The sequence below is a fragment of the Pagrus pagrus genome, assembly GCF_965226575.1.
Source record: "Pagrus pagrus genome assembly, chromosome: 17".
Classification (NCBI taxonomy): Eukaryota; Metazoa; Chordata; class Actinopteri; order Spariformes; family Sparidae; genus Pagrus; species Pagrus pagrus.
Window position 1 is genome coordinate 9,002,492 of NC_140201.1, and position 21,105 is coordinate 9,023,596.

The 21,105-nt window shown below is 41.6% G+C and overlaps 3 protein-coding genes across 3 annotated transcripts in view; 2 read left to right on the forward strand and 1 right to left on the reverse strand.

Annotated features, from left to right (window-relative positions):
* Positions 1-1,343: 1,343 nt before the first annotated feature.
* tmem268 (transmembrane protein 268) lies at positions 1,344-8,707 on the reverse strand. The gene is made up of 9 exons (XM_084380170.1): positions 8,493-8,707; positions 6,102-6,231; positions 4,302-4,396; positions 4,103-4,210; positions 3,691-3,843; positions 3,483-3,593; positions 2,378-2,467; positions 1,966-2,184; positions 1,344-1,893 (listed from the first exon to the last, which is right to left on the reverse strand). Exons 1-9 carry the CDS (start codon positions 8,496-8,498, stop codon positions 1,726-1,728), a joined length of 1,080 nt encoding a protein of 359 aa, XP_084236296.1. The 5' UTR covers positions 8,499-8,707; the 3' UTR covers positions 1,344-1,725.
* A 1,298-nt stretch (positions 8,708-10,005) lies between these two features.
* Positions 10,006-15,480, forward strand: neu1 (neuraminidase 1). The gene is made up of 7 exons (XM_084379532.1): positions 10,006-10,277; positions 10,936-11,125; positions 11,234-11,496; positions 13,384-13,566; positions 14,084-14,303; positions 14,422-14,657; positions 15,391-15,480. The coding sequence occupies exons 1-6, from the start codon at positions 10,134-10,136 to the stop codon at positions 14,640-14,642; spliced, it is 1,221 nt and encodes a 406-aa protein (XP_084235658.1). The 5' UTR covers positions 10,006-10,133; the 3' UTR covers positions 14,643-14,657; positions 15,391-15,480.
* Positions 15,481-18,878: 3,398 nt separating this feature from the next.
* The window catches only part of prrc2a (proline-rich coiled-coil 2A), a gene marked incomplete at its 5' end in the record, with an annotated part of 13,597 nt that continues 11,370 nt past the window's right edge, over positions 18,879-21,105 (forward strand). The window contains one exon of the mRNA XM_084378530.1: positions 18,879-18,886. Within this exon, the coding sequence (XP_084234656.1) occupies positions 18,879-18,886 (8 nt within the window). The remainder of the gene's footprint in view (positions 18,887-21,105) is intronic.

The window sequence follows — 21,105 nt, forward strand, 5'->3', positions numbered from 1 at the left end:
ACGCTGTGAGCCAGACAAGCCAAACAATGAGCTGAAACTCATTATAATGCTCCTTAAAGGTCGGTAATCACGCTAATTTCACTCTGTCGGTTTCCACATTGTTCTTTGGTAAATCATTATAAAACTGTCCATTACAGCCGCTTTAAATAAAACATGTGAAAAGGTGAAACCCAAACAGGGAAAAGAGGTTTGAGGGAGGAACTAGAGGTGGGAGCTGAGCCAGCCTGTGTGTGCAGGATCACAGATGGCCATTTAGCCTCCTGAGGAGACCCAGCATCACTGAGATCATTTAACTTGGCCTCACGCTGCACGCCTCTCTCCTCCATCACACGGACCCAGCTTCCCCCCGGGTCGGCCACGCTGGCTGTCTCGCTGTGCGTGTTTGTGTCATCCTGCGGCTGCTCTCGCTGGGCTGTCGTCTCAGCCGCGGCATCAGGACTGATGGGTAATAGCTGCTAATATGTAATAATGCTCGGGAAATAAAAAAAGCCTACCTCCTGCAAACACAAAGGCACAGATAACTAATCCACCTACACACATAAATCCAAAAGGTGTTAGAAGAGAAAAACAAACACAGAGGGTTTCGTGCTGCTGCTGCTGCTGCTGACATTTGAGACAATACAGCCTGGAAACTGAAGCCAATGATTCGTGTTAACGCTCGTTCAGCGTCGTTAAACGCCGGCATCAAGGGGAATCTCGTCCTTTACCTTCATGCTTCCACTGTTTTTCTCCACATATCACCTGTCAGGCCGCCAAGCAGAAGAGAGATCCTCACCTCAAAGATATATTTAAGCATACCTTTGCTCTGTATTTTGCTGAGTTGTGGACTATCTCAGATGTTTCCAGCGAGTAGAAATCCACAAGTTTACTCAACGTAACGTGCCAATTTACCTCATAATGTTGCTTTAAGTACAGTTTTGATGTATTTTTATTTGAGTGTCTTTTCCAACTTATATCATACTTAATTTCAGAAATAAATATTGTACATTTTCATCCACTACATTTGTCAAACATGTTTAGTTACTAGTCACTTTGCAGGTTTAGATTTTGGGAATTAAAGGTAAAGAACTAACTATTATTTCTATTATCTATTATATCCTAGAATATGATGTATATAATGTTAAACTGTGCCCCCACACATTTATCAGAGTATTTTTACATTGTGGTACTTCTACTTCTTATTAGGTATAATATCTGAGTACTTCTTCCACTTCTACTATCAAACAAGTGAAAGCACAGAGGTGTAATGAGCAAAATGTACTTAAAGTGCTCATCCTGTGTCCCCTGTCACTGAAATATTATGTTATCAAGTTTAGTAGTTTGGCCGAGTGGTACCCAATATCAATATTTTCCTCAGTATGTTTTTATTTGTGCAAATAATTTAAACAGCAGTGATTAAAGTGGTGATTGTTTACAAGAGTACAAATATTGTTTTACAGCAGCTGGAATGGAGCTCAGTGTGTTCTCAGTGTGACGACATTTGGCAGCGTGCGGACATCGTTGGGTCCAAACGGACAAAGATCCAGGTGGCACAAACACAGAGCTGGCACAGAGTCACAGCAGCCTGCAGGCCCGGAGCAACAACCTTAAATACAAAGAGTCTGAAGCTCAGGATGCGCTCTTGAACATGCAACCTAAGCCGTGTTTCCTCCTAAATGTCAGTTCAGAGAATATAAACAAAGCAAAGACAGTGTAGTCTGCCAGCGTCCTGGTTTGACAGCTCTGTTATCGAAGGATCTTCTTCTTGATGTACTGGCAGAGGCAGAGAGGGGCGGTGCTGCAGTGGTTCCTCTGAGGACGTAGGCGGTGGTGTGACGGTCCTGACAGCTGCTGAGACACCAGCAGCTTCACATAAGCGGCGCTGTACGTCATCAGAAGCTGGTGGGCTTTCGCCTGCAAGACAAAGACATTAATACTTCTTTCACTCCGAGAGGGAAAAGACACAAGTGTATAACATCTCCCTACCTGAGCAGGTAACGATATGTCAGGGATGAGGCTGTAGTTGGTAGTGACCCGGGCGTCCTCCCGCCGGCTGCTGGAGGTACCGCTGCTCGTCTCCTCGTTTCTCAGCAGAGGCCTCTGTTCGTCAGAGTCCTGCTCAACATCTGACCCGCCGGCCTCGGGGTCGGCAGCCATCACCTCGGTCACGAGGACGAGGTGGGACATTTTCTTCTTCAGCTTTTTCTGCTCAAAGTGGGACAAGTTGATGAAAGCTATGCCATGTGATGCAATCCCGTGCAGAAATAAAATATCCTCTCGACAGCGTCTAGAATTATGTTTCTATTGATTTTTGAAGGAGGACTAACATGGGTGCACGAAGAAATCGATAAAGCAGCAGCAGAACAAACAGAGCGACAGATGTACTCAACTCTCTCACCTGGGTGTCATTGGCCACAAAGCTGCGCTCCTCTAAAGTTTCAGTCAGCGCCCTCAGACAGCGGGACATGTCCCAATACACGAAATACAGCTGCAGACACACACAGAGGCATGAAAACAGGAGCGTTAGTGGCCATCAAAGCAAATTAATTGTCATTACTGCCTTTCGAATGTTCACATAAAGAGAATTGTCTCCTTTTTCTTACAATTTGTTTTTGTTTTTCTGTTTATGTTATGTGACTTTTTATGTCAAATATAAGTACAACAGACATGTTCCCTGAGCCGCTGATGGATCTGGAAGATGAGTATGTGAGGAAACTCAACACAATTCCAGCTTTTTCTTGTTGCAGGCGCTTATGGCAGTAAATCTGACTTATAAAACAAGAAAAAACACTGATCAGTCGTCTCTACAAGCTCATGTTGTGTGGGCAGACAGTGTCCAAACACACACAAATTTATTTTACCTTCTAGTGAAGACCGTAAACTTTCAATAGATACCAAAAACGACAGAATACATTTTGGGGAAGACTTGAAATAACTGATATTTAATGTACTAAAGTCTCAAAAGCAATTTTCTGGCAATAAATTTACTTAAATGTACTGTTTTATTACAACTGTCGATAAAATACATTGATTTATAAATGTGTTGCTTTGACTGTGATGCAGCAGGCAACATGCAGTATCCAGAAACTACATTTCAAATAAATGTAGTGGAGTTAAAGTACAATATTTGCCTCCAAGTAGTACTTGAGTACTGAGTTACATTCTCACACTGCTATAAAGTGAAGACTTTCTGATGTGTGGTGCAGCCAACAAGAAGTGTTGTTTGTAGATCAACAGACAGCAAATGATGTGTTTTTGCTTTGTCATTGTTGTGTTGTTTTAATTGCAGTTTTGTTGTGCCATTAACCACGTGATCTTGTGGTTTGTATGGTTTCCTGTTTCCTTACAAACTTCTGCTCTCCAACAAAACAGAAATTCGACACCCTAACAGCTGCTAATGATGTTAAACATCATCCTACAACGGTCGACAGAGACAAATGTTTTGAACGAGGCATGTGGAGCCTCATTTTCTCTCAGTTTTCGGTGATTTCTTTGAGAACAACCTGCATGTTTCCGTTGCAGTTCTGAACCCAGTCGGCCACGGCCACCAGCAGCTTGTGCTTCACCATCCTCTCGTTCACCTGGATCAACCGGACGTCTAAGTTCATGTTTAACTGACACAGACAGAGAACAAAGAGTCAAATATGATAATTATTACTTAACACGAAGACGTCACTGTAAACTCATTTTTACCACGACGGGCTGATTTACCTCCTTGTTGCTGTGGTGGAGGATGAAGATGACGGCGGTGGTGAGGAAGATGGAGACCAGGCTGACAGAGAGACAGAGGACCCAGTAGTCAGTGACGGTGATGTAGAGGTGGAGGGTGGAGAACACGGCGCACCACACCACCACGTACAGCACCTGGTGGAGGGACGGGAGGCGTGGAAGATGGTTAGCTGACGAAAATAACCCCTGATGATGTCACTGGGACAGAATTTGAAAGACACGGGTGGTGAGGTCAGCGTTTTTTAAGGATTGTTTTAAAAGGCTGGATGTTTCGGGCCTCCTGTGTTTTTGACCATCTGTCTCTTGCAGTCTTTACCGAGGTGTGATATAAAGCCAACAGAGAGCTCATTTAAGGGAAAACAAAAGCGTAACGGTGAGAGTGAAGAGATCGTACCGGTGCCAGTATGAAATTAAAGAGAGCCGAGTTGAAAACCATGTATCTCCTGACTGAGGGGACATCCAGAGCCGTCTGCAGTGGAGCCTCCATGTCTCTGACCGGGATCTAACAGGATGAAAACAAAAGCAAACTGATAAATAAACAACAGATAAGATATATTTTGGACGTTTATTTAAATGCGTGTCTGTGCGTTCACCTGGAAGCCGGCATCCTCCAGTTTGGCCCGGCACAGAGTCAGATCAAAGCTCGGGTTCAGTGCTGAACAGCTCGGCACTGACGCGACACACTGACCTGAGATTTAGAGACGAAGGGAGAATAACACAATCATCAGGATATTATGTCACAATATGAAGCAGACTGACCAACTTGTGTGTTTTTGTTTACTTTTGTTTTGCTGTTTTTTCTGCTTTTGATGTTGTTGTTGCTTTTTTTTTTAATGAATGTTATATTTATATACTTTGATACTTGTGTGTGTGTGTCGCTGAAAATTCAATAAACAAATTTTAGGAAGAAAAAAAAGGCTGTAATGTCAGCAGCAGGTCCTGAAAATCACAAATACAATCCAAGGTTGACATTTGTACCAAACGTTCCCATTATGTGCTTATTAGCTGACCTTCACATCAGGTTGTGGAGGTGACGGAGGAAGCATCGTTAAAGGTTTTTGGTGTTTTTTGAGGAGGTCTGCGGACATTTTTGCAGCAACCAGAACTGGGCATTTGTCACAGAAAGTCAGACCACCTCCATCTGTAGGTATCTTAGGTATTTTAAGCCAAACCATGATGTTTGGTAAAATATATTAAATTAACACGTGTATAGGCCTTAAAAAACATGAATACAACAGGATAAATGTTGGCAAAGTCTGCATTTGTAGCCCACGGTTATGTTGCAACTCTATGTTTCTTTATGCTTAGATTTAAATTGTACACTGTTTCTTTTGTCTGGTTATATTTTGGCACAAAAACCACTTGGTTAGGGTCAGAAACGTAACTATTGATTGCTTAAAATACCTGGTTTTGTCACCACAAACGCAGCTGGACATGTCACAACGTTTTTATCGGCACAAACATGAAATTGTTTTCAGGTTTTCTTAAAAATGTCCAGTGGTTTCACACTTACAAACAGAAACGTTAACTGCCAATATTTTATTCTGGCAACTGAGCTGCCAGAAACCCAGAGTACAATCAGCAATCTCTATTCAATCTATAAAACAACACACACAGCCAAAAACATCCTCAGCCCGCAGTAGCTACACAGGAAGCTGCTCATAAGCTGAGTCATCATGAGTATTTAACAGTTTAACGGTCTGAGAGATAAAAATAATTATTCACCCTGTTAGACCTGGCCAGCCCTGCAGCGATCCAGAGGAGAGGACACAACATTTCAGACATGGTGCCGTAATTTACCCCGATACACTAAATCTAACGTTCGTCCGACAAAGCTGGTGGTTTTAAGCACTTATTTAGGGAAAAAACAAAGAAAATGTTGGTGTAAAATGAGAAGTGAAACTAACACGGCCCTCTGGCAGCAGTGAAAAGTTGCTGTGCTGTCACTGAAGACAAAAGTGAAAACAACACAGAAGCACAAAGATGAATAAAGGTGGGCCAGTCAGTACAAACTTGGGGCGTGATGGCCCAAGACATCTGAAGCATGTGAGCGCGACGTTACGGTGTCTACATGGTGATAATCCTTTTGTAATGCTGCAGAAGTACTGACAGAGTGTACAGCAGGGCTGGTCATGAGGAAATGTGGAATAAGACTCACTGATCTGTCATACTTCACTGACACAATCTTAAGAAATCCAGAAACAAGCACTGCAGGGCGAAGGGTTGAGGACAAAACCAAGTGATGATGGCACAGATGATGGCTGATCCACATTCAGGCAAACTAGTCAAGATGATTCCTCCTGATCATCTCATAAATATGATACTGAGAGTAAACGAAGAATTGTTTTCATAACATTTTATCCGATAAAAACAAATAAAGAAGCCGTGGTTACCATTTGACCAGTTTGGTCTGTTGTTGTTGGCCCGTGGCTGAGGTTTGCTCGGTCTTATCTGAACCTCCACCTCACTCTCCTCCATCACATCTCCGTTCATGTCCTCCATCATCTCAGAGGAAACCACATCCTAAAGAAGAAACAGAGTGTTAGATAAGCATCCGAAATATCCTCTAAGTCAGCTAAAGCATGAGTAAGAACAGATAATTTTTAAGCGGGCTTCACAAGAACATTGCACCATTTCCTTTAACGAACTTATGAAAAACTGGAATTTCAAAAAGTTTCCTCACAGCTCAAGTCCTTGAAACAGTCAGTAACACATTACTAAAACTGAAACTCAGAAACGAAGTATGGATACATGGTTTAAAGGTGCAATATGTAAGAATTGGCCACCTGTTAAAGTCATACTAAGAACAAATAGGGGCCAGCATATCACAAGAGTACCAGCAAACTGCTGCTAACTGTTGCTGCTGTCAGCAAGTTTGCTTCGTTAGCTGTGTATCTAGTGGGAACTTGGGGCACCAGAGTAGTATTGGTGTTTACACGGCTAGCTGGTTGGTTTAAATAGTTTAAATAAGAAATAGGCGGCTGCTGAAATAATAATTGTAAGCTATAAACAGCTGATATAGCTAGTGTTAAAAGCAGTTAGCTAAAAGTAATGAATAAACAGTCGGTAGCATTGGCTAACAACTTTTAGCTAGCTATTCCAACTGTTTATCCACTACTTTAGGATAACAAAGTTAGCTAGAAGCTAGCTTGGTGAGTTGGAATAGCCCCATAGTTACCTCAACGTAATCAATAAACAGTTGAAGCAGCATAGTCAGCTAAATGTAATAAACGAACAGTTAAAGTATGATAGCAAGCTAAAAGATTGATAAACAGTTGAAACTGCCAAAAGTAGCAGTTTAAGTACAGTAGTTAGCTAAAAGTCATTGACAAACGGTTGAAATAAGAAGCTAAAATTGATGGATTAACAGTTGAAGTAGAGTTAGCTGAAAAGTTAGCTGAAAAGTTAGCTGAAACGGCTAAGCTGTCGAAATAGATAGCTAAAAATGGAATAGTTAGCTAAAACTGATAACAGTTGAAATAGCTGGTGTTGAGCAGTAGATAAACAGTGGAAACCTTTCGCTAAAATTCATGCAAAAACAGTTGAAATAGCATTAGCATTAATGTTTATAACATTAGAGGTAGTAGGTTAACAGTTAACATAACAGTAAACATCTATTCTGCAAAACCCAACAAGAAGCTAACGCAAACTTTAATGAATGTAACGGCTAAACATGTCAACAACAAACATGTGCAATCTCATTCGTGTACGGACGTCCAGATAGACCGCAGCCTTCATCTCTGATAAACATGTTCACAGTTTATTTTAAGTGACACGCAGAAAACTAGATCAGACACGCAGGAAACTAGATCACTTCTGCTTTCAATAGTATTATTATCTAAATGTATGCCTACTTAAAGTGTTTATTACACCCTAATACTCCGTCCTTTAGTGTTAGCATGAATTTTAGGCGCTTATTAGTTGAATAGTAAAGCACTGCACCATATGTTTATTTTATTTTATGAGCCTTCAGTGTTGCCTGTGCTACCTTTGGAGTAAAATGTCCAGTGTCAAGTTTTATCTCGGCGTAGTTCAGCCTGTTAACAGAGGATAAGAGGTATCTTGGGAGCTCAACAGGGACCCTCGGCAGCACAAAACAGAGAGAAACCAATGAAAGCTACTTACAGACGACTCTCTCTCGTCTATTTCCATCTCACACTCCCGCCTGCCTGCCTGTGACGGAGCCACATATTACCACCGAAGTGTGAAAACTCATTGCAGCAGTCAGTTAAACCCCTCAGTCTAACATTTTACACACAGGTCTCCTCTGCCTTTATCTACTCCATCATTTTCACTTCCTTGCCTGTAAATACTAGACAAACCAACTGGGGGGAAATGTATCATTTCCTGCACCTGCTCAAGAGGATTTTTGTATATTGTTCACACATGTGTAGGCTGCCAGTGTTTCGGTAGCGCAGTCGATAAGAGGAAACAACACAGTAATCTTGAGTCCCGGTCTTTTAAAATGGCATCTTGTCTGGTTTCATGTCCATGTGTTAAAATGACTATGTCTTCGCGAGGTTGTGTCTGTTTCAGGAGCAAAAATACAACAATATTTTAAAAGAAATGTATTTAAGTCATGCCATACTCACAATAAGTCATCTTCTAAAAGTTTTAATCTTATTTTGTAGTTAAAACTTCCCCATTGGGAATAGAAAAGAGGAAGCCTTCACCAAACTTCATTGAAAAAAGCTTGTATTTTAAAGGCTCCAGTCAGTGAAGCCTTGAACTAACAATAACATGGACCATAGTCCCATATTTAACACGATCAAACATATTTTTACCTGCATTTTAGATCAAAGTCCGTCATCTCAACGAAGCTGTGATGGCCATATTCCCTCTCGGTCCTGCTGTAGATCCATTGAAAGCAACAAGAGATGCCTTACTGACTGTGGCGTATGTGACTTGGACGCTCTGATGTGTCTCAGCAGACTTTCTTTTTTACTTCTCTCTCTCGGTTTCTCTTTCTCCCTCTCTCACCGTGTGACTCAGATCAGCCAGGCCTCATGACTGCAGGAATGTGGTTTGTGGTTCTCAGCTCTGACACACTAGAAAGAGCGTGGATGATGCTTGTTCCCTCTTTTTTATTTTCATTCAAAACCTTTGCTTGGAAGTCAGACTTTTTGATGTCGCAGCATGCAGTGAAATGTTTGTTTTTCTTTGACACGTTGCAGCTTTGACTGGAACTGTAACACATTAACTCATAAAGTCCAAAGGATAGTTGTAGATCACTGGGCGTCAGATAAGGGATAGACATTCATAAACCAATTCATTATTACTGTAATTTCACATCAAATTACTGGCTCATAATTGCAGTAAATTCACATTAGTGTACTGTAATTATTTCACAGTTATATAGATGAAAATCAGAGTAATATATTGTGTTTCTACAGCAACCCAGGCACAATTCTACTCTGAAAATACATCATTTTGAAGTAAAATGACATTATTATGATACTAAAAGTATCTAGAGGTATTGATAAACAGATAATTTACAGTAATGTTACAGCAGTGTACTGTGTTTTCATGTTAACCCAACCACTTTGCTTGTTAGCATGTAGATAGATACGCCTGCTGATGATGTGTCCTGTGAAATTTCTGCCACCGTGTGGATAAAAGTAGTGTGTGTATTCAACATAATGCCAAGGGTATATTAAGAGGTACACATTTCAGCATCATTCAGGAGCTACTTAAGGTTTATTATTGTACGTATAAATGAAGTTACGATTGTCCAACAAGGGAGAATTTTTGATAACAAACGTGTATTAAAAATGGTATGAACAGCAGTTGTAATCAAATCTTATAAAAGGAAATAATACATAGGACAAGAGCAGTTAAAATGAAATGATAACACATACAACAAAATATATGAAGATAATAAAGATAAAGATAATAGACACATTGAACTCTCTTACTATTATTATTATTATTATTATTACATAAGTTTAGTTATAAGTTTATTGACAGAGTGCAAATTACAACAGGTAACAAAGGCGAGAAAGAAAGAGCTCACTTATAAACAAAACATAGGAATATATTCAAAAACAACAACAACAACAACAACAACAACAACAAAATAGGGAAACATAAATAAAAATAAAATGATTACAGATCAAATTCATTGCACAAGGCTCCAGTTTTCACAGTTTTTTGACTCCAGGATTTTAAATAGGATTTGAAGACAGTAAGGTTTGTTAAAAAAGAAATTAAAAAACACAAAATAAAATTTACATTATAAAGTCTTTTATTTTGGTGAGTGACGTAGGTAGTCATGTGACCGCCCACCTTGGTCATATGACGCGCGCTCGCTAGCTAGCTGAAGTTTGTGGTTGCAGCAGCGCAGATGAGCTAGAAAAGCCTGTTTCTCTCAGTCTGTTTGAGCTTTTATCGATTCGTTTTGAAAGTCACGTCATGTCTGAACTTTAATGTTGCCTCTTTTTGGATTAATGAAGAAGGTTTCAGGACGCGGAGCTAACATGGAAACGGGAAGCCGGCTCGCTGCTCTGTCGTTACTGCTCTCTGCTGTGTTGTCTCCCTGTGTGTGCACCGTTACAGTCAACTCTGCCCAGGTACAGTACACGATAGTCATCTGTATATCACAGAAATACTGTACAACACGATACATTAGCTCTGCTGTAAGTGCACATGTTGTTGAAGCTGGTGATGTTTTAGCAAAAAAGTGATAATTCAGCTTGTTTTCAGCTTTTTTTTTTCAGGTTTTAACATGTTTTGTGGCGCCTTTAATGTAAAAAAGTATGTAAAATAAGCTTTTGCATCCTTGTGGTGGGATTTGGGAATAAATACAAGTGATATATGCTTCCTAAAGTATAATAATCAACTGCCCATGTCTGCAGACATTATTCTTGCCCAATTTAAAGGATAAATTCTCCTAAAAATGAAAAACAAAAAACAGTCATTGTCTATTCGCCTCCATGCTGATAGAAAGTCGGGTGAAGTCTCGTCAGCCACAAAAAATCTTTGGAGCTTCACAGCAAAATAATAAGCGTTGCAGCATTCTCCGAAACAACTGAAGTAGATGGGGACTTGTTTTGAAAATGTAGAAAAAGACCAGAAGCCCTGACGTCCAAAACAGATGTGAAAAGATGTTATTTACACTCTTGGCGGTCGGTCAAGCTCATGTACACACTTAAGATGGGGTGCGTGCTAATGCATTTTTGGGTGAACTTATCCTTTAAATCTCTTTCTCTGCATGTCTTTGCTGTCCAGATTGACCCTCTTGTGTACGAGGAGCAGCTGCTGTGGGTGAGCGGAGCCCAGGGGGAGGTGGACACCTACAGGATCCCGCTGCTCACCGCCACCCCCAAAGGAAGCTTGCTCGCTTTCGCAGAAGGCAGGAAGTCGTCGTCCAGCGATGTGGGAGCAAAGTTCATCGCAATGCGGCGATCTACAGACAAAGGTAAGGTGACCACTAGACAGTCACACGATCATATTTAGATTAAAGTAAAGTAATTATCATCAGAAGTTGTGCCTGAATCATCTCCTGTTCTTCTCTCCATCCCTCCAGGAGCCACCTGGTCCCCGACCAGCTTCATCCTCGATGATGGAACGCACCCGGATGGCCTGAACTTGGGCTCGGTGGTGGTGGACGAGGAGGTGGGCTCAGTGATCCTGATCCTGTCCTTCTGCTTCCACCTGTCCATCTGCCAGCCGTCCAGCACCATGATGGTGGAGAGCAGGGACGACGGCCTCAGCTGGAGCCAGCCCAGAAACCTCTCGGTCCAGCTCGGAGTGAAGAACTTCGCTCCTGGGCCGGGCTTCGGCATCCAGGTGAGGGAATGATACAACACTGAGGTGTGTGAAGCAATGAATGAGCTGTTTTTCTAGTTGTAAAGTGAGGTAAAAAATTAAGCTAAATTATTATATGCTGTGTTCATGCGTTTGGTTATAAGCCACTGACAGGTTGGTCTTTCACGTCACGTGTTTAAAGGTAGAAAGCTTTTTGTTTTTGAAGTTACATTAAGTGACACAAACTTTATCTACTCCTTAAGAGTTTCCTTTCCCAGAGACATATAGCTCTTAATTAATTCACCTTTGTTACAACTTAGTAATTATGCAATAGGAAACTTTAGATATCATTTTGTTGATCATTTTTGCTTTATTCTTTTGTAAGAGGAAGTTCTTACAACATTATTCTTAGAAGAAGAAGAAGAAGAAGAAGTGAAAACCAGTTATCCCAGTTCTAGTTTCAAGCTCACTGCATATTTTTCATGTAAACATTGTCAGTTTAAGATAAGATAAGACTCCATTAGTCCCTCAGCGGGGACATTTGCAACAACGATAACAGTTAAAGTATAGTAGGCTGACGAAATAGTGTGAACTGTTGTGGAGATTGTACAACAATAATATCTGTTGAAGCCGAAACTCTCAGAAAGACGACACAGAGGCAAGGTTTGTAGAAAGTGGGTTCTGTGTATTCCTGCACTGACCAGACATTTATGCACTTCAAAATCTGCATGCACAATCACACTTGCGTAGTGATGACTTAGACCATTATCAAATTGTCACGATGAACCTTGTCTCATTGTTCCTAGTATTTCATGTACTTTGCAATAACTCCTGAGTCTTGCGTGTGGGAGTGCGTGTATGCTCGTGCATGTGTGTGTGTGTGTGTGTTTATCCTGGTTGACTTGGCCCTACGTGTTGATTTGGAGTGTCCATGCGGTTGTGTGTGTGTTCTTATCAAGTATGAAGGTCATCTTAGTTAGGCCAGAATTCTCAATAGAACTTAGTTGGAAAATACATGTAATTTATCAAGACGGTGATAAACACAGCTACAAATGGAGGAAGAGCAGCATGTGTCAGCTATTAAAAAAAAAAAAAAAGATTTGGCTGCTTTTTGAGGCCAAGAGACCAAAACAGGATGTGAAAAATGCTCATCAGAGCCAAAAGTAGCATCTTTGATTTGCTTTTTTTTCCAAAACCCGAAGACTCATCAGTTACTGTCACAAGTGATAAAGCAAATCGGCAAATCCTTATATTTAGGAAGCTGGAAGAAGCAGCTCTAGTGTGATATTGGTATTTAATAGTTTGAGTTGTGGGTCCAAAGACTATATACCACTCAGATAATCTATGATTACACATTTAAATAAAAATGAGCTCAACTTTGTTTGTATTAATCCTGTTAAACTTGCAAAATCCAAACAGCCAAACAACTGTCAGTATGCATTAACTGAATAAATCGGACGTGAATCTGTTTTTTCTGGCCTCTTTAAACAGGCCTGTCGTGCATTAGAAACAGTCAGCGTTGCATTTTGAATGTTGCAGCAACAGAATCATTATATAATTGGAGGGTTGTTGTAATTGTGCAAATTAGTTGATTATCCGTCAGTCACATAGTCTGAGAGGAGCATCTGTACGGTTATAATGAGCTTTTATGTTTGTGCAAATCCATGCCAGGCTTTAGGACACTAAACCGCCTGTTGGACTGCTGCAGATCGGCCACTCTGGATAATTATGATGGTTTGTTTGATGAGATATAGATGTCCTTGTAGCTGGCACAATACTTAAGAATTATGTTTAATCTTTTTTCCACAATGAAGGTCAGTGTTCAGTAAATAGTTTTTGTTTTTATTTTTAGGTCCTCACTCAGCAGAATTAGATGTAGTTACTGTCCTCTGAAGTTAAGTCGACATCTCTTTGTTCTTTGCACGACAGAAGCGCTACCCACCCGCTAAGGGGAGGCTGGTGGTGTGCGGTCACGGTACACTGGAGGGAGACGGCGTTTTCTGCATCCTGAGCGACGACCATGGACTTAAGTGGTACAACGGTGCCGCGCTGAAAAGCATCCCCTACAATCAGAAGAAGAGACCACAGGACTTCAACCCTGACGAGTGCCAGGTAGCTTTGAAGCGGTCTGTTAATCGTGCTGGACTCCTTTGTGTTTGTGAAGATGAAGCTTTATTACGACAAAAAGTGGTTCTAACTTCTTAGAACGGAAACGGATCAAAATGTGTTTAAAATTAGAAAGTACTCCACAGCAAGAGTCTCAGTTATCCAGTCAGATGCTCATCAGCAGTCTGCAGCGCTGTGAGGAAAAACATCACAGCCACTTAAAAACGTTCCCCCTCGCTGAAGCGGTAACCCCAAAAGTGAGACATTTCAGCAGCACATGAATCACATTCACAGTTGCTCTGTCATGTGGTTAAAGCTCCAGTTATACTTGTTTTAATATTAACAATGAATCACAGCCTACAGAGAACTATCACCTATCATCTGTCCGTCCCACTCCTGCGAACGTGATATCTCAAGAACACCTTGTGGGAACACTGTGTCATGATTAATCAAATATCAGTTAATGAATGTTTAACGTCACTCTTTCTGACACGTTTTTAACTCAACACTTTCCCGTCTGTAGCCGGTTGAGATGACGGACGGCAGCATCGTCATCAACGTGAGGAACCAGAATAACTACCACTGTCGGTGTCGTGTGGTGGTGCGCAGCTCTGACGGTGGGTTGACTCTGCCCATAGACAACCTGTACTTTGACTACACGCTGGTGGATCCTGTGGTAGCGGCTGGAGCTCTGCAGAAGGACGGAGTGCTCTACTTCACCAACCCCGCCAGCGACCAACACAGTAAGAACTGTGAATCTTTCCCTCACGCCAAAAACATCCATCAAATTCACCTGTCAATTTTCAAAATAAAAGGTCAGTGAATGTCTGAGCATACTAACTTCTTGCCTCGCCCCCTCAGGAGTGAACCTGACGTTACGTTGGTCGGTGACCGATGGTAAAACATGGGAGAATAAAGCCGTGCAGATCTGGGCGGGGCCAAGCGGCTACTCCGTCATCACGTCGCTGAACAGCGGTTCTCCAGAGGACAGGAAGTACATCTTCGTCATGTACGAGAAGGGCCACAAAAACTATGATGAGACCATCTCGTTCACCAAGATCCACCTGTACGGAGGCCGGTAGAGCTCGAGAGAGGAGGTGAGCAGATGTTGTTAGTCTGAAAAATACAGAATAGACTTCTCCCTTCTCCTCCTCGCCCTTCTGCTCCTCCCTTTTGTCCTCCCACCTCCTTCCTCTCCTCCTCTTCCTCGTCCTCCCTCTGCTCATCCCCCTCCTCCATCTCCTCCCTCTCCTCCTACTTCTTCTTCTACCTCTCCTCATCGTCGTCCTCCTTCCTGTCCTCATCCTTCTCCTCATGGACCTCCTCCTCATTCTCCTCTTCATCCTCCCACCTTCTCCTCATGGTCCTCCTCCTCATTCTCCTCTTCATCCTCCCACCTTCTCCTCGTGGTCCTCCACCTCATTCTCCTCTTCATCCTCCCACCTCCTCCTTCCTGCTCTTCCTCCTCCTCCCTCTCCTCCCTCTCCTCGTCCCGCTCCTACATTACTTCCCTTTCCTCCTCTTCCTCATCCTCCTTCTCCCTCTCCTCATCGTCGTCCTCCTCCCTGTCCTCATCCTTCTCCTCATGGTCCTCCACCTCATTCTCCTCTTCATCCTCCCGCCTCCCCCTTCCTGCTCTTCCTCATCCTCCTCCTCATCCTCCTTCTCCTCCTTCTCCCCCCTCTTCTCATCCTCCTCTTCCTCCTCCTACCTCTCCTCGTCATCCTCGTCCTCCGTTTCCTCATCATCCGCCCTCTCCTCACCCTCCTCTTCCTCCTCCTCCCTGAGGAGGAATTGTCTGACTAATTTTATCTCTTGTTTGTCTCACAGATTCGGACGTTGCAGGGAAAAGGGAAACATGAAGATGTCGATTACTCCCACGACTTTCTCAGGATGAAAATAAAAGACTTTCTAAACTCACTCCATCGTATTAAATATGCAAATATGACGCTCAGCACCACGATTATCAAACGGTTTCAGACAAACTTCTCTTCATTCTGACTCCGTCTTCTCTAAAATTCCTCGGTTGATTAAGTCTCATTTTTCAGTGTTTGGATGTGACGAAGTGTTGCTGAAAAATTTGCACATATTTTTCACTGTTCCTCCTCGGCACAATAAAATATGACCAGGCGAGGGACGGATTTAGAGAAAATGAATGTCGATGATTAATTTTCAGACCATGTAATTTTCACTGCTTTTACCAAATGAATATCATGTTAATGCAGTATAGACTTTAAGCACCTCTGACACAGATCATCTGCTCACTAACTGTCAGATTCACTGGTGCTGCCGTGAAATGATTCCTATTCGCTCAGATATTTATCATAATTTGACCTCCTGTCAGATCTAATCTATGTTTTTGCCTTGATGAAGATGCGAGTGTGCCGTGAATACACACCGAGTGAAACTGATTCTGCCTTTGTAAAAACCAGAAAATGTCTAAAATGTAAATGTGATTGCCTTTTGTTAAGAGACTGCACTTGAATGTTATTTCCAATTGAGAGGTTTTAGGAAAACAACAGCTCAAATTAAAAAAATTATATGGTGTGTATGTGCGTGTGTGTGTGTGTGTGTGTGTGTGTGTGTGAGTGACTGAATGTGAGAGTGAAGTACATGATGTAGCCAAAGCATCCTCTTTTGTACTTGTACTTCAAACGTACTCTGATATCTTCCAATCGGTCTGAACTCCACTGCATTTAGATTTGGATGTTTTATTTTGAAATCAAGAGTCCATTAATGCCCTGTATTTGCAGCATTGTACACACGGTCACCTTGTTTTCCTTGCAGGACATCATCTACTACTATGATCTGTTAAATAAAAACATGATTTCTAACAATTGTACTCTCTTTTATTTGTTGTGGAAGCAGTGAACTGATTTGCCATGTCATTCATGATTGAGACAAAGACATTTTTTTTCTTCCTGAGCAAAATAATTAACGAATCGAGAGCCTGTCATCGTTTCTGTTCAGAAAATGAGGGAGAATACCTCCTGTTAAAGTGGTTTATGTCTGTGATTACAACAACTAGATGAGTTTATTAATTAAAGGATAAGTTCACCCAAAAAAGACAATTCAGTAATTATATACTCAGCCTTGTGCTGATGGAAAGTCAGGTGAATTTTCATAGTCCACAAAACATTTCTGGAGCTTCACAGTTAAACAGCGATGCAGCGTTCTCTTAAACAACTAAAGTAGATGGGGACTTGTTTTAAAAAATGTGAAAACATACAAGATGAATCCAAGTTTGACTGAAATCTGCCCCAAGTGGGGAGTATTGGTGAAAAATTGAATAGGCTTGGCCTGATTTTTGGTGTGAAGTTGGGTGCTGAATGATTGATGGCAACAAAGACAATTGGTTAACTGATACATTCATTTCCTCTTCTTTCTCTTCAGATGTTAATTTGTTGCACCAGTCGACTGTAATGGGCCTGAGCTCTTCCTTATCCGTATGCGCATGTATGTAAGGAGACTGTGATAATGTGCCCATTGTTTGTTGTGCTGTAGTTGCTTGGGGGGGAAAAAATGGAAAAACAACTGAAGGAGAACATATAATGGCTCCATACAGCTCGACCCGCTTAATCCAAATGTCCTGAAGGCCGGAGATTCTGAGTTGGTTTGGGTTTACGAGCTGGATTCTGTGTTCAGGGTGCAAATAATGTCTTTTCAGGAGAAACAATCGTATGTTTTGAAACAAGTCCCCATCTACTTCTATAGTTTAGAGGATTACTGCGACGCTGTTTCACCGTGAAGCTCCTGAAATGTTTTGTGGACGACGAAACTTCACCTGACTTTTACACATGAGGGCAGGAGAGTAGATAACGACTACATATTCAACTTTGGGTATGTTTATCCTTTAATTTTACAGTTAAAGATGCAAATCTTTAATTATCCTGCACATAAACAACAAACAAAGACACTGTACTGTGTGTGTGTGACCTGAGATAACCCTCGGTGCTGTTTGTTTTGCTCTGCAGCCTTTACAGTCAGATTGTCTTTGCTCACCTAAAATATAAAGCTGATGTCTGCAGAGCATCTTCATCTGCTCACAGCGGTAATCCCTAATTATGACACAAGTGGATTAATTAGATATGAAGTGAGAACAGTCTGCACTTGTTTCACCTCACACTCAATATATAAACGATTTAAAACCATCCCATTAACGTGTGTTTTCAAATGTATTCCTGATAATCTTGTATTTTTAAATCAACAGTCGCATTTTTTCACACCGTCCAGGTCCCAAACGGCTTCCATCTCACAGAATTACCCAGTAGCCGTTGACGGCTCTTTAGGTGACGGATCGAGTCCAGTATTACAGTTTTATTTTCCCCCTTTTCATTTGTTTTTGGAAAAAAAGAAAAGGAGTGCAAGTAAGCCGAATAATTCCTTTCCTGATCTGTAACGTTATAGTGCCACTCATTCCTAAGTTAGTGCGATCTAAGCTACTGCAAAACGCGTGTGTTTGACTATGCAAGGAGGATAACGTTGCTTAGCTAGCTCGCTTGCCTGCCTGGGTCACTTGCTAGAAAGCTACGCGATAGCATAGCTAACCTCATTCTGCGATACAACCTCGAGACAAGTCGGGACAAGACCAGGTCAGTGGCCGGAAAATGTTGCATGTTTTAGGCAAACAACGATTAGTTAGCATTGTAATGAGCAGAAACTCTTGTTAGTGTGACTGGACATTGAATTAGCTTACCCGAGGGGATGTTTTGTGGAGGGGCAGTGTTATTTTTATGAGAAAAGGCACTATGGCTTGGTTGTTGTTGCTAGCTAGCTAATGTTAGGTGCTGGTTGTCCAGCTCGTTAGCCTAGCTTGGGTAAAGTGGGTAGCCAGCGTTTGTCATTTGAAATGATTACGTTTTGTGAACAACCGTACATATTAATTTTGTACATAATGGTTGCTAAGTTAGGCCGTTGTTGGAATATTCGGTAACGGTTGGTTGGTGATGATGGTAGCTAATGTTGAGTGCATAAACGTTAGCCAAGGTTAGCTTTAGCTAGTGAAGTTTCAGTTTATGATACACTGACGTAAGCCAAAACCGGATATTTGTTTCGGTTGATATTTTTCACAATAACTACCGATAATTTGCCTACATTGCCTACGTCTTTACATGTGAGCAGTGTGATGGCAGGGCTGGCTTCGTTGGAGCTAACCGTACAGCGACACACAGCCGGTCTGTGAACGTTAATATGCACCGGGCCTGTCTCCACCGCCATTTTGTTTTGTTCTCCTAATAAAATCTTTTTTTCTGCGCTGTCCTGTGCCGTCTATAGACGCCAGATAAGCAAACATCTATTGATGAAAACGCCTAGTCGCGATGTCGGGGTGTGATTCAAAACGTAGCACCTCGCAGGGATGGAGAGCAATAAGCTAATGTTACCGCAAGGTTTCGAAAAAGCATTATGAAACATCAACGCAGTCCCCCTCCCAACGCGAACACTGAGGCCCCGTGTTAGCCGAGGCTAACGTTAGTTAGCACTACAATAAAGGTATTTTAAGCGTCGGTAGCTTCAGCAGTTTGTGGTGTGTGTATATGACGCTGGTTGTGCTTGCTGTTGTCGCAGCCTGCATCTGATTTTGCCCAAAGATAAAGGCGCAGCAGCTCTGTGGTCAGAGCTCATGGGTAGCTTTAGCTTCACAAGGCCCCTTTGTGGTATACGTTGCTGCAGTTATAGCTCGGCAGTGTAGCTGCTGCTGGCCCCCGTTAATCCCCATACAACATGTAGTTGACCAGCCATCCCACGACCTAATTTTCTAATCTCATCTGGCTGTGGAGGCACGGTGCAGTGCTGCTGTCTGCTCTGCGGATCTGCTTGCTTCGTGTGTTTGTTTTACTCAGTGATGTGTGTGTTGCAGGCATCGTGCGTTGTGCCATGAGGATTATCAGTGTGCTTTACATTGGACTGTTTTGGGGGCTTTATATCATCCCTGTATAAATGTGTTGGTTCGGCCAAGCATAACAGTACTGTACTGATATGAACCTTGTTGCACTCAGGTAGACTTGTTATTCAGGTCCAGTCAGATGGATGGAGCTGTCATGAGTTAAGATTACAACATCACCTTCTGGTTATTGAATAATACACTGGTCAGTGTTACATAGAACAACTGGTGCTCAGCTTTTGGGGCAGAAAAACATATTTGGGAACAAAACAGTCTGATATCAATGTATCAGCTGATATATCCACATTTTTTTCAGTGATCCCTTAAATGTGATTTGGATATTTTACAGTTTAACAATACATTTTATTGTCTAAAATGACATCAGTGAATAATTACATCAGTTTAATAATTACAAATTACCCTACACATCCTTTTTTTTTTTTTGCATTAAAATCTGCGGTTTGAGACAATATCATGGTGTCCTGGTATCACAGCGGTATTACACAGTTATTATAGGTATTAATAATTACAAGGACACTTAAAAGAAAGTGAAAATGTTAGCTTAGGTTGAATCAAGGCTTTATGACAAATATTCTGTCCTGACAGATATGAAACTTGATATGAACATAAATTATATATATTTGATGACACTAATACTGTACAATTAAATACCTTTAGAAAAACAAATGTATACAGTATGATAACCATTAAGTTTTATACCACAGTATACCTTCAAACTGATATAGCTGGAAGCCTAGTCGGTGCATATCGGACATCATATCCACTGATAATATCAACCAACGGACATATTGAAGTCTTTGTTCAGCTCTGAAATTGTTCTTCTGGTCATGGACCGTTTTGGATTGGCTCACATCATTTCACCACTTCATTCAAAGCAAATGAAAGGAACGATGAATGCTATGTGTACTATAATAATGAAGGAGAGTCATCTGCTCCCTAGTAATTGTTCCTGATGGGAGTTTGTTGCGGTGTGGGGGCGGCAGTTTAACCTGCTGGATACGGCCAAATCACTCTGAATTGGACAGATGTCGGCACAGTGTGTTTTATTGATGTGCAGTAAAATGAGTTCAAGCTAAAGGCCTGGCAGTTACCATGGAGCCAACCCTGTCTCAAGGCAAGGCATAGAAGAATATCATTTATAATGCGTTGCCATAGAAACCGCCGTTTAGCTTAGCTTTTCTTTCTTTTGTACGGCGTTAACTCTGATGAGATGTTAAGTCATTCACCGAACTAGGTGTGCTTACATTAAACTGTGTGTCAAGATAAGATACCTTTTACCAACATCACCTGTGTGGCTCCTAAAAAGCAGGTGCAAAACCAGAATGTATTAAGAGGAATGCTGCACAAATGTAGGTGCACAGTAACCCTCACACAAACACACACACAAGTTTTTCCCTCATGTGTCAGTAAGAGTTATGCTACCAGGGACAGTACGGCAGCAGGTAAACAGTGCAAACAACATGGGTGGGGACAAATACATAGCGGCTGTGTGTGGGAGTACAAATAGGTCATCCCCAAATACAAACATTTTTTTTATTTGTTTTCAGCTCTGTCGTTATTGTGGAGCAGACACTTTCATCTCTGTGGTGACTCTCAAAGGGACGACAACACAGCTGGCTTCAAAAATACCTGCAACACAGACA

Excerpts from the sequence above, each read along its gene's own strand:
- tmem268 (XM_084380170.1), bottom strand. Across the intron at positions 3,844-4,102 it reads TTAATTTCATACTGGCACCG|GTGCTGTACGTGGTGGTGTG; the intron begins GTACGATCTCTT and ends TCCCTCCACCAG. Across the intron at positions 3,594-3,690 it reads TCCACCACAGCAACAAGGAG|TTAAACATGAACTTAGACGT; the intron begins GTAAATCAGCCC and ends TGTCTGTGTCAG.
- neu1 (XM_084379532.1), top strand. The coding sequence starts at position 10,134 with ATGTTGCCTCTTTTTGGATTAATGAAGAAGGTTTCAGGACGCGGAGCT. Across the intron at positions 11,126-11,233 it reads GCGGCGATCTACAGACAAAG|GAGCCACCTGGTCCCCGACC; the intron begins GTAAGGTGACCA and ends CCATCCCTCCAG. Across the intron at positions 13,567-14,083 it reads TCAACCCTGACGAGTGCCAG|CCGGTTGAGATGACGGACGG; the intron begins GTAGCTTTGAAG and ends TCCCGTCTGTAG.